The 13,264-nt window shown below is 41.8% G+C and overlaps 1 protein-coding gene across 8 annotated transcripts in view; it reads left to right on the top strand.

The window, feature by feature from the left end:
* PLXNA1 (plexin A1) overlaps positions 1–13,264 on the top strand; it is a 483,656-nt gene that overhangs the window by 468,060 nt on the left and 2,332 nt on the right. For all 8 annotated transcript variants that reach the window (XM_060239681.1, XM_060239686.1, XM_060239682.1 and 5 more), the window contains exons 29-31: positions 236–405; positions 3,304–3,516; positions 7,361–7,511. In XM_060239681.1, coding sequence (XP_060095664.1) covers positions 236–405; positions 3,304–3,516; positions 7,361–7,511 — 534 coding nt within the window. The remainder of the gene's footprint in view (positions 1–235; positions 406–3,303; positions 3,517–7,360; positions 7,512–13,264) is intronic.

Genomic DNA, 13,264 nt, shown 5'->3' with positions numbered 1-13,264 from the left:
CTGAATTGTTCTGCAAAACCCAATAAAGATCCAGCAGTGCAATCCTAAAAATACTTGCCTGAGAGTAAACTCCATTAAGCAGACTGCAGCAGGAAGCTGAGTAGACCTGCTTTAGGATTGCTCTCTCTATGACTTTTGTGCTTGCATTTATGGTGTCTCTGTCCCTTACTTTAGACGATGAGCTTCTGTTGTGTCCATGGGCACTGAGGAAATGTTCCTTCTGTTTTATATGTAGGGGACCTTGCAGAAGTTTGTTGATGACCTGTTTGAGACTATCTTCAGCACAGCCCACCGAGGGAGTGCCTTGCCTCTGGCCATCAAGTATATGTTTGACTTCCTGGATGAACAAGCTGATAAGCACCAGATCAATGACTATGACGTCAGGCACACCTGGAAGAGTAATTGGTAAGTGGGGAAGATGAAATGATGGGACATTTTTTCAGGGAATTGTTATTATCCAGAAGTTGCTTCAGTCCCAACACACAGTTGCCTTCAGGCTTTCTCATTGTGCTGCACCATATTTCCATAGAAAGCATATTATATTGCTGCCTTATGGGAACCTGAAGTTCTCTTGGGGGCTCCCAAGAGAAGAAAAATATCTCTTTGTCAATTAACCAAAAGAAAAAAGAATACCCCCAAAATGGCTTGTTGAGGGCAGAAAACGCTCTACCCAGCATGGAATGTTGAGAAAAACTGAACAGCAGTTAGAAGAAAGGAAGGGGGAACAGGAAATTATCCTTCTTAAACCTCTGAGCAAATCTTGAGGTGGGAGGTCTTGTGGATGGGATTTTTGGTTGTTCATATGAAATTCTTCATGGACCCTCAGCTTGCTATCTCTTCTAATTGTGGCAGTGAATTTTACTTTAAATTGTATCGAAGAACAAGCAGGGAAAATTATAATCTGTATGCTTTTTTGCACAGTGCTAGTTAAAACCATATGATCACTTGTGGGTAGGAAGACATAAGGGATTTGTGCAACTTCAACAAGTAGTGGCGGCGGGGGTGGGGGGGGGGGATGTAAATGCTGTGCTGTAGTTAGGGCTTCCATTTCTCTCCCCTCCGTGCTCTTTCTTTCTGCTGCCTTGCTGATTTCATTGCTCAGATCCTGTCACCATTACTTGGGGATGAAAACGTGCATTCCTTTCTCTGGCATTTGTTAAATGGCAGCCAAATTGCTTTTGTATAGTTCAGTAACTGTCAGTAATTAGCAGGGCAGAAAAAGAAACATTTTTAAATGAAGATATGAGAGCATGGAGACACTTCGAACTGATTTATCGCTCTGCTTTCTATATTAAAGGAAGTAGCATTTCTGGGAGGGGAAAGACCTGGGGGTGGGGGATGAATTCCAGTGATGCCTGGATTCCAATTCCACAGAGCCCAGGGAGGGAGGCTCCTGCATACTAATGCTCACACTTATTTCAGGGTACTAATTCAATATGGGAGTTAATTTTATAAGATCGTTTCTCTGAAATTAAAATAAGTATGCATGGCCTGCACCCATATTACAAGACTCAGGGTGGGGGAGGCACTTGCATTTAGTGAGTGAGACATTTGTATTAACTCTCACTGAAACAGTAGCTCTATCTAAACTGTCCCTTCAAACTGTAGATGGAGGTTTACAGGACTGAATCTACCTCCACACCGGAATTCTGTTTACATAGAATACTGGAAGCCAGGGAGAAAGGTTCTGGCCTATTGTGCTTTTTGATTTATTGAAGCAGTTTTTATCCTGCCTTTCCCCATGGTTCAAGGCAGCTTACAGTATGTGGTTAAAACATGAAAGTGATCAAAACCCCAAACCCCGCCCCCCAATTTAATAAAACTTAATGCAATTTAATAAAATAGAGTGAAAGCATTTTAGCATAGTAGGAATCTACTTGTGTCAGAATCTTTCTTAGCAAGAATTAGGCCCAAGAAATGTGAGGAATTTGGGACAGCAGATGTTGAAAAAAATCTCTAAACTGGGGCACAGTTGTAAGACCTTTGTCATAGTGACAGTTTCCAAGTGGAGTTAAAAACAACACAAGCTTTCCCAGACTTCTGGGGAGAAGGAAAGCTGTGAGACCTTCACGGCTGACCATATCAGAGTGAGAGAGAGGATGAGTGATTCATGGCAATCTCACATTCATCCATGTGTGGTCTGTGAACAGGAGTGCAAAGTGGGTCAGGTTGGCTTTGAGATGAAGAAGACTGCAGATTTATACCCTGCCCTTGTCTCTGAATCAGAGACTCAGAGCAGCTTACAATCTTCTATATCTTCTCCCCCCGCAACAGACACCCTGTGAGGTGGGTGGGACTGAGAGGGCTGTCACTGTAACTGCCCTTTCAAGGACAACCTCTGCCAGAGCTATGGCTAACCCAAGGCCATTCCAGCAGATGCAAGTGGAGGAGTGGAGAATTAAACCCGGTTCTCCCAGATAAGAGTCCACACACTTAACCACTACACCAAACTGAAGTGTAATGAGTTGAGAATTAGGTGGTAGAATGAACTGCATCCCCTCTGATTATAGATGAGAGATAACACTTTTGAATGCTGCTCTTTCCTCCCCCCATTGAAAAATACTCCCTGCAAATAGAGAACTCATCATGAATAAGGGCTATAGCCCTGTCCTTTGATTATGCTGATTTTTTTTGTTTGCAGGGCATTTTAACATAGGAGAGAATTCAGAAATTTGATCTCCCATCTGCAGTCCACTTTTCCATCTCAGCATATTGCATCCTGATCCTGCTTCATGTGCAGACTAGGCCTTCTCAAGAGAGAGGCAGGTCCTGGGCTGGAATGGGATCAGGAAGAAGTCTGCTCTTCTTCTAGCAGTGGCTCCAGCTCCTACTCTCACTCACATCCTTAGAATGGCAGGCTGTCATTCTAAAGGGCTGATAAGAGAGATCTATGCACAAGACTGCACTTTGCATAGATGGTAAATGTCAAAAATTTAGCAAATGCTGACTTTTACGTGTACTTGTATAGAAGGGCAGTAGCAAATGACAAAAATTCTTGAAATGTACTGCTACATCCCAAGGCTAATTTGAGTACTGTTGGTGAATTGTCTTGTTATAATTTCCATTCTAAAATGCCCATTTGCTTGCTGGTATTGCACTCTGCCCTGGGATAGAAGTCGGATCAAAAGAGCTGCCAAACCGTGTTTCCACCAGCATGAATTATGGCTTTCTTTGGAGATATGAAGAGGATATGGGCACTGTTTTCCAGGTCTCTGACTGGCTAAAGGTTATTGCCAGGGATTTGACTTATAGCTGCTAAGAATTTGTTTTTTCAACCTAACCTTCTCTTTTCTTCCTTTTCAGTCTACCTCTGCGTTTTTGGGTGAATGTGATTAAGAATCCCCAGTTTGTGTTTGACATTCACAAGAACAGTATTACTGATGCTTGCCTATCAGTGGTGGCTCAGACATTTATGGACTCCTGCTCAACTTCTGAGCATAAGCTAGGGAAAGACTCTCCCTCCAACAAACTACTGTATGCCAAGGACATCCCCAATTACAAGAGCTGGGTAGAAAGGTGAGTAGTTTCAGCAGTGGAGGGAGCTGGCATGAAATACGCAGCTAGAAGGAATGTGGCTGTTATAGGTTGTGCTCTGAATGGGTACAGATCTTTGTAAAGATAGACACCTTTGAAGAAGAGCCTTCCAGGACTGAAGGATGAAGAAATCTCACTAGCCATTTGCAACAGATCTGTTCCACCCCCCCACCCCCCACCAAAACAAGGACAATTCTCTCAATCAAAGATTTCAGGTTTTCACGGCTGGTAACATCATTAGGGTTTGTAGAATCTTTCGGGCTCAAGTGCCGTGTTCTACTGGAGAAAGTTTTTCTTCCAGGTGTTTCGTTCTCGGCTGCGGAGAACACAATGCCACAACACTGCAACGCCACTGAGGATGTTCTCCGCAGCCGAGAACAAAACGTCTGGAAGAAAAACTTTCTCAAGTAGAACACGGCACTTGAGCCCGAAAGATTCTACAAACCCTAATTCTCTCAATCCCTCAAATAACTAAGGGCCTAACTAAATGATATGTTAGTCCCTGGGAACTGGCAGTCTCCAGTTGAAACAGATTCTCATGCAAATAATGGCCAATTCAGACTGGGATTTTTTTTGCACTTGGGGAGAGAGGCTGTCCCCAAGGCTTCCTCTCTGTGCTCAACAGTGTGCTGTTTCCCCACCCTGAAATGATCCCTGTCAGCTCCTGTTTGCCATGGTGGAGAAACATACCTGTATTAATGGGCTACATGTATGTCATGTAAGCTTCCCCAGTGGGACAAACAATAGCTCCCCAGGGCTGTTTCAGATTGAGAAACCTGTGTGGATGAAACTTAAGCCCCTTTCCCTGCACATTGTGGTCCTGATCCAGATTGACCCTACTGTGCCTAAGAATCTAGCATGTTTTCCTGAAAGGACCCAAGGCAGAGCTGAAGATAGACCTAGGAACAATGAATCATCTAGCTAGACACTAATATGCAGAATCCATTTCTGAAAATGAAATCTAGGTGGCAGCTGTTTATAATGAAAAAGTGCCATTGTGATTTGCAGTGCCTTGGTAAAATCTTTGCTTTAAGTATGTCTTGTTAACCTGAACACTTCTTATTTAAATCATTAATCCTGAAATTTGTTTGCATAGTGGAAAGAGTGGCAGTAGACCAGAGCTAACACAACTCTTGTGGGGATCTATTTGTTGTTGTCATCACTGCCATATTGATGGGCCAGGCAAAACCAAAGGAAAAAAAGATTTTCCACAGCAAAACCAGAGAAATTTAACACAAAAGTACAGAATACAACTTTTAAAAATTCCTAATCTTAAAGAATTCCTAATCTTTCCCACTACCCTGTTTACAGCCCAAATTATGAGGAGCTTTCTTGAGCCGTGTCTAAGAAAAGAGTGGGTTGCTATTAAATAGATTTGTTCAGAGAATTATCCTCCTCCTCTTGCATGCTGGATGCTTTGCAAAAAGTGAATGAGGCAGAATTTTAATATTCCAAAACATACTGATGGCGACAGCATGTATGTATTGTCAGACGTTGGAGGTGATTCATTCGTAAGTTTCTGGGGGAATTGAAAAGTAGGGTGCCTTGATTTTTTGCTGCCCCATCATGAAACAGATGAAAGAAGGTTTCAGTGCAAGACAGTTTAAAGCAAAACATCCATACAAGCGGTTTCCAGTTCTTGAGCAGCTGAAGGGAAAGATATCTTGATGCCCTCCGTAGTCAGCCATTCTCTGCTGTTATTTGAGATGATGAGATGGAATCCTTGTCGCTGGGATCTGGAGGCACCCTCCTCTGCAACACTTCAAGAGCATCTGTGGCCTTGGGTGGGAATTATCCTGGATAAGCACTTTGGATTCACCCTCAGCAGAGTTTATGCCCAAAGGAGATAGGAAGGGGAGGAGGGTTGATGCTCACCTTCCATATGCTCCCACTCAGATGCCTGACTCAGCACTGTTCCACCTCAGTGTAATTTGAGAGATGATAATGATGACATCTTAACCACAATCACTTCTATGCCACAGCTTTAATTCAGATTCAGATCATGTTAGCACAGCTTTCTGATTGTGAGAGTTGAATGAGATTGCATTCAGAATTATTCCTGTGAATGGCCCAGCTCTCTTTCTAATGAGTGACTGGTGCACAGCATTTCAGCTAATGTTGTGCCTGTATATCAAAGCGTGAGCAGTTGGGTCAGGGCCATTGCTCGTTCCCTTTTTGTCTCCAAGCTGTCTTTTCAACTACTAGCCTGAACAACCAGCATTAATAATTTTCGTACATGTGAAACTGCCTGATACTATCAGCTCTTTGGTTCCTCTGGTTCCTCATTGCCTACTCAGACTGGCCACAGGTCTCCAGAGCCTCAGGCAGAAAACACCTATCTAAGATCTTTTAACTGGAGGTGCCAAAGATCGAACCTGGGACTTTTTACATGAAAAGCATGTACTTTACTACAGGATCCCCTGTGCCATGCCATGTTCTTATATTGCAACTATGATTTTAATGTTTAATGCCATTTTCTTAGGTAGTGATTTGTTTCCTGATGCATTTATGATGTTTCTGTTAGGGTCTCTCCTGCATGAACTGTGCTATCAGGGCCTCCCAAAGATAACTTTTTTAAAATAATAAGTTCTGAAATACTACTATTTTGGAGATGATATCATGGATAATGCATATGGCTATTTAAAAATACCACTTTCTCTCTCATACCATGCTTGTTTTTGGTACCTGACATCCAAGCTGATGAAGTTCTGGAGAATTTGAAACTTGCTTTCACTATTTTGTAATAAATTTGGTTGGTATTATACTACTGTCAGTTTCATATATTTCTCATGTATCACTGTAAGTGAATCTGCTAAAATTCTCTGTCTTGTGAAACTCTTAAGAATGCCCATACAAAAGATACAAAAATGCCCTTAGGGCAGTTTATGGTTAGAATAATGAAATTGGGGGAGAGATAAGAGCCCCTCTGCCCCCATGCCACACTCCTGATCTGAATCAGGCCCTGCAGCACTTCTAGGCTGAGTGGTCACAGCTCTCCTCACAGCTGCTACATGCTACAGGTCACCATTGCAACCACAAGTAAACTGTAATGTGCAGTTTGGGCCTATGATGCATACTGTGCAAGTATGCTGTTCTTCTCAATTCCAGCAGAAACTCAGAACAGCACAGTAGAACCTTCTGCAGCAAGTACTCACTTCAGTTCTAACTGCATTGCAGGAAATAATTTTTGACGTGATCCATACACATTTTGCCACAACACATTCATGAAGATAAATATAGAGGAAAATTAGGTCCTATCAAGACTTCAGTTGTGTAGTTACACTTACTTAAAATATTTCTAGGCTTGTCTTTCTTTCAGCCTATAGATTGATCTATATCAGTTCCCATAGGCATCAACTCTTCTAGAACCAAAACCGCTTGCATCCCAGATCTGCTGTTGATTCTGTGTGTTTTTTTCTCTAGTGTTTACAGAGTCTAGCAGTTCCTCTGGCTTATCCCTGTACCCAGTTCACACGGGCCTAACCCTTATTTTTATCCACTACCAGCTTAGCTGACCACCATAGATTTCCCAGTTAATCCACTGCATTCAGACTTCAAAGATGAAATAATGCTAACATTTCTCTGATGAGGAAACAGAACATTCTGGCTACAGTAGTTAGATACGAATTCCAAAGAGGATTTGGAATTCTTTTGGATTTCAGTTGGGGACAGGAGCTTGATCTCATCTCCCTCACGTGGTAACCAGTGGCACTTAATAATTCCATAACTCTTGAAGTCTGTCTTCAGAAGAAGACACTCCTCCCCTCTGTCACATATTTTCTTTATTTTCAACAACATGATCTGTCTCTTCTGCTCCCTGCCGTAGATATTATGCAGATATTGCTAAAATGCCAGCAATCAGCGATCAAGACATGAGCGCCTACCTAGCGGAACAGTCACGGTTACACTTGAGCCAGTTCAACAGCATGAGTGCACTGCATGAGATCTACTCTTACATCACCAAGTACAAGGATGAGGTAAGGGTCAGAGGACTTTTAGATACAGCTTTCATGTAAGTATTTATTCCAAACTGCCTAACATATGGCTTTTCAGCAGGTATTATGCCTAGACATTACCCACAAGCACAGTAAAGACCACCAGTATTTTTAAAGTCCTTTACTGAATTATGAATGATCTCTCCAAAATATCTAGTAATACATTATCTTGTGCTCCATATAGTTGAAGAATAGATTCATAGATAACATTAACTTCTGTAACATGCCTTATTTTTGGTACCCTGATGGTTCTGGCATTCACCACTGCCATCTTATGTGGTTTTAGAAATGATGCAATATCCAGCTGTCACCCAGAGCCTTCTCTGTCCTGGCTCCAACCTGATGGAACTCTCAGCTGAGTAACATCTGAGCCATGCAGAGGACACCTTACAGTTCCTTAGGGTGTGCAAGGTACAGTTGCACCAGGCATTTGGTTGAGGATAGCAACGGTTCCACCTTGGCACTCCCATCCCCCCCCCCAGTCCCCCATAAAATAATGGTGCTGTTAGGATTTTAGCACCATCTGAAGTCAACAAAGATGAGTAATAAAACAGATTATGATGCTTTTATTGTCTTATTTAAATTTTATTGTTTTATTGGTTTTTATATGACTGTGTTGTGCACCCCTCTGAGCCTGGTTCTGCTGAGGAGGGTGGTTGATAAAGTTAATAATTAAATAAAATCTAAAATGCTTGAAGTGATCATTATGAAGTGGATAAAAGAAACACAAGAAGAATGTGCTCTGAATCTGGCACAGAACTTGCAAGCTTGAATCAAAGTCTGTCACAGCCTCATTCTTTAGCCTGGATGCAGTAGAATTGTCGGATAAAGAACGTGCAGATTATTTATTTGTATGCTACTTCTCCAAAGACCTGCTCAGATATGGCCCAGCAACACCAACACCTTTTCTGCACAGAGAGAAGCTACTTTTTTTTTTAATGGGACAAAAGCAGTCCAATATTGAGGCTCCTGTGGCTGATTTTATGATATGCAGGGCTTTTTTTTTTTGAGCAGGAACACACAGGAATGCAGTTCTGGCTGGCTTGGTGTCAAGGGGCGTGGCCTAATATGCAAATGAGTTCCTGCTGGTCGTTTTCTATAGTAAAGCCCTGTGCAAAACAATGGTGATGTCAGAGGGTGTGGCCTAATATACAAATGAGTTCCTGCTGGGCTTTTTCTACAGAAATAGCCCTGATGATATGTAAAAGCAGAAAGCTCATGAGTACATCTTGAGTGTTTACTGTTGGGAAATTGTTGTGTTTACTTTATTTGATTTTTAAAAAAATTTAAGTTTATTTGATTTTTAAAAATAACTTTATACTCTTCTATAGCTGAAGGCTCACATAGCACACTTGTCGACTATCCGGTGTGGTTTTTGTTTACTACTGAGTAGGGAATTTGAACTCAGGTCTCAACAGTTCCAGTTCATTGTTCTGACCATAACACTGCTTTTCTCCTGCCTCCAAAGAAATATACCTGCATACCTGGTTTCTCCCCACTCATCCTTACAACAACTTTGTGAGGTAGATTCAGGTGGGTAGCCATGTTGGTCTGAAGCAATAGGACAAAGTTTGAATCCAGTGGCACCTTTAAGACCAACAAAGTATCCTTCAGATACCCAGAATTAAACTTCATTGGTCTTAAAGGTGCCACTGGACCTTTGTTCTATGAGGTAGTTTAGTCTAAGGAAAAGTGACTGATCAAAAGTCATCTGTACTGCAACCTTATGCAGTGTTACTCTAATTTCATTAAAATCAATGGTCTTGGCCTGGAGTAATTTTGCATTGGATTATATAGCTAGTGGGTTAAAACCCAGGACTTCACAGTCTGTGCAAATACCTTTAGCTGCTTTTGCTCTCTGGCTGCTGTTGACATCACTACAGCATTGCCAAACTTAACAGGTAAATAGTAAGTGGGAACTAAATTACAAAGGAGGGAATGTATCCTTCTATAAAGAAATGCAATAAAAGAGCAAAAGCACGTGCCTGGGTTTCTTGTAGGGATGCCGGGGAAGTTTAGCTACTGAGGTAATTACTGTAAAGGACTTTGCATGCCAGAAACTGACAAAGCATTATTTCTGAGTAACACCAGATTAGCAAGACTGATGGACAACAGGGCTGAATTCTGTATCTCAGAAGACACTGTTAAGTTTTTCATAATGCACGAGTGGGCTCAGTCTTGCATCCTAATGAGGCAGCATGCATTTGGAGAATTTTCCATTAGCAGAGATCACCGGCTTTGATCCAGTGATGCAATCCCCACAAAAAGAGCAGTGTTCTTTTATCAAACATTGAAGAGGTAGTGTGGTATGGCACAGTGTTGGAGTAAGACTGGGAAGACCTGGGCTTAAATTTCCACTCTGCCATGAACCTCACTTGGTTCCCTCTTAACCTCAGAGTTGTGGTGAGGATAAAATAGGGAAGGGAGAATCATGTTTGTAATCCTAAACTACTTGGAGGAAATGTGGAATAAAAATGTGGTAGACAGATAGCAGTGGAAAGCATCTTGTGTGTTTCACCAGCAATTGGAGCTATATAAGAGCCTTCCTTTTCACTTTCTTATCTTTAATTGCCCTGACCTGGATATAGCCCATGCTTGCCTGATATTGTCAGATCTCAGAAGCTAAGCAGGGTGGCACCTGGCTAGTATTTGGATGGGAGACCTGCAAGGAATACCAGGGTCATGATGCAGAGGCAGGCAATAGCAAACCACCTCTGAAATGTCTCTGGCCTTAAATAATTCTAGCTTGCCACCTAGTGGTGCATAATACTAAAAAATCTAAAACGTTTGGCGCCAGACAATCTTAGGATCTCCTGACTATACTACACAAGCTGTCATAGAGTAATTATTAATTATTATTTATTTTTAATCCTCAAAAGCGCCCCTACAAAATGGTAACCTTGGGAAGAGTTGGCTTGCTTCTGAGTCAGATGATAAATACTAGAGATGGCCAGTTGCTGTATTCTTGAGACCAGTTGTATTTTTCAGATACTAGTTATTTAAATTGTCAGGTTTTGTAATACAATTGACATCAAATTATCAGTAAAAGCTTCCCAGCTATGTATATTTGTTTGTACTATGTGATAGAATCTGTTTGGTGACTTCATGAACAATTCCCTCAAGAGGCAGATAGACAGTAGACAGTAGACCTTTTCACCATCCACACATATCAGTGTGTGCGCTACGTATGGTCAAGTTGCTTCCAGTTTATGGCAACACTCTGAATCAGTGACCTCCAGAAAGGCCTACCATTAACAGCCTGGCTCAGGCCTTGCAAAGAGAAGGCCATGGCTACTTTAACTAAATCAGTCTATCTTATGTTGGGTCTTCCTCTTACCTGCTGCCTTCAACTTTCCCTAGCATTATTGTCTTTTCCAGTGAGTCTTGTCTTCTCATGATGTGACCAAAGCACAATAGCCTCAGTTTAGTTTGGGGGGAGAATTCAGGCTTGATTTGATTTAGAAACCACCTGTTTGCCTTCTTGGCTGGCTGTGGTATCTGTAAAACTCTCCTCTAACACCATATTACAAAAGAAAAATCTCAGTTCAATATTTACATGAAACAGCGATGGAGATTGCTTCTTTTATGTGCAAGAGAAACTGCAGGCAACCTTATATTGATTAAATTTGGTGGATGTGCTAAAAGCTAGATATTCCAACAGGACCCAGATCTGGACCAAGAGCTACCAGTTGGCCATCCCTGATATATGCCAAGAATCCCAGGAGCAGGGTCAGGATTGGGCAGGCACAAGTGAAAGTCCTCTATACAGTCTGCCTCTGTGGAAGAAAACCTTTCATGTGCAGCATAGTTTCATTAGTCAGTACAATCATATTGTTTCTGAGCAACATGCAAGCCATCCATGGAGATACCAAACCTAACTTCAAGGCTTAGACAAAGATGTCTGTTTCTGGAGACATTTTTGTGGCAGCTGCTTACCCCAAGGCTGGTCTCAAAGCTCCCAGCATCCTTTTCCCTTCACCATTACAACCCAGCAAGGCTTTAGAAGCAGAAGTCAATAAGAAGGCAAACATTCAGCACACTTAGAAAGTGTGATATTAATGAGCCTGGAGTCAGGAGGAACTGCCAGTCCTTGTCCTCCCTGGTTAACCACTGTCTGGCATCTGTTGAATGTGTTCCCATAGCCTGCTCTAAAAGCACTGCCTATGTGTTCACAGCTCTCAGGAACTTCTTTTATTATTTGTAATGGGATTAATAAATAGCAGCTGTTCCCTTTGTTTGTTTTCATTCATTAAACACAATTACATGCAGCCCGATTGCACCCTCTTTGATGCAAAATGGGAGAGAATAATTTTTCCTGTTGTTCAGTTCTATAATATGCTGTCATTGGCACTGAATGAAGATCATAATTAATTTTCATTTGGGTTTTTGCATCTTTGTAATTACGACGGTCCCAGCTCCTTGCAGCAGGTGACAGACATGTATCTCTTTCTTCGTATTCCCTGTTGTTTCCCTTTTTTACCGTGTGGCTCCCATAAGGGCAACAGTGAAAGTGGAAGATCAAACAAATAAAAAGCAGGTTGTAAATCTTTCAGTCTCAGGCTTCAGTGAGAAGTGTCGTCTTGTATTAGGAGAGAAGTGGATCTGGGGGCTGTGGGTGGAACTCATGTTCCAGTTTGCTTACTGATTCCAATAGTTTTAAGGTGATTGTTTTTATTACTGCCAGACAAATGTATTGGAGGTTTTTTGCATTAAGAGCTCTGGTGCCATCTAGAGGGTTCTATGGTTACTGGCAGAGAAGGGTGCTTAGGTGAAATATTGGGGTCCTTTTGCTTGATCAAAATAGGGCCCGGGTTATCGCTGTGCTGAGTTCATCAGGCTCAGTTTTGTACCCTGGAGGCTGTGGAATATTTCCTTGAGGTTTTTCAAAAGACAGCAGTTCAAATGTCTTATCTTCTGTGCTACAGGTATGTTGCAAGCTCCTATGCTTGTCCGCTCAAACCAATGTCCCACTGAGTTCAGTAGTACCTACACCCTTGTAAATGAGTTTAGAATTACAACCTTAGCGTGGTTTCCTCCATGATTCCTATCGCTAGTGATGTGGGAGACACCTTTGCATAACCAGTCCAGAGTTTTCATGCATTTCAACATCCATACAGCCCTGAGCTGCAGCCCTGCGAACTCTCCCAGAACACATCCTGCATGTGCAGTGCCAGAGACCTGTAGGGTGCTGCAGTTGCTCTTAATCAAAGGGAGCTGATTTCCATATTAAGGAATTACCTGTAGGGCTTGTGATAGACCTTTTCTGCCTCCTAATAGTCAGTCTATTAATTATACAAGAGTTTATTTCCAATTATGCAGCCAATGAAATGGTTAATCAAGTCCCCTTTGATGGATGCCTTGACATTTAATTGGAAAGAGAAATCTACCTTGCTCTCACAACAAATTTAGCCACTGTAATGGGATTTCTGATGGGTTTGCATTTTAATCATCTGTTCTTTATCTGACTATGCAATTGAAAGGAGGTGGAGCTTGGTTCAGCACTCCTGATGATGGAGCATCTCTCTTCTGTATGCCTCCACTGTTTCATTTTCTCAGTCTCTTGCTAAAAACCCCCAACTCCTGCCTTTTCCCTTCATCACCCCAACCCCTCTTTGTATGACTCTTCTTTATTTCACATAACCATGAATGTAAAAAGAATGGACTTTTCTCTAGTTTCCCAAGTGATAAGCTGTTTTTTTGAAAAATATGGTTTTAAGAACTTTATGAGAATTGGA

Source organism: Heteronotia binoei, chromosome 5 (genome assembly GCF_032191835.1).
Source record: "Heteronotia binoei isolate CCM8104 ecotype False Entrance Well chromosome 5, APGP_CSIRO_Hbin_v1, whole genome shotgun sequence".
NCBI lineage: Eukaryota > Metazoa > Chordata > Lepidosauria > Squamata > Gekkonidae > Heteronotia > Heteronotia binoei.
This window is presented reverse-complemented; position numbering and strand designations above follow the sequence as displayed.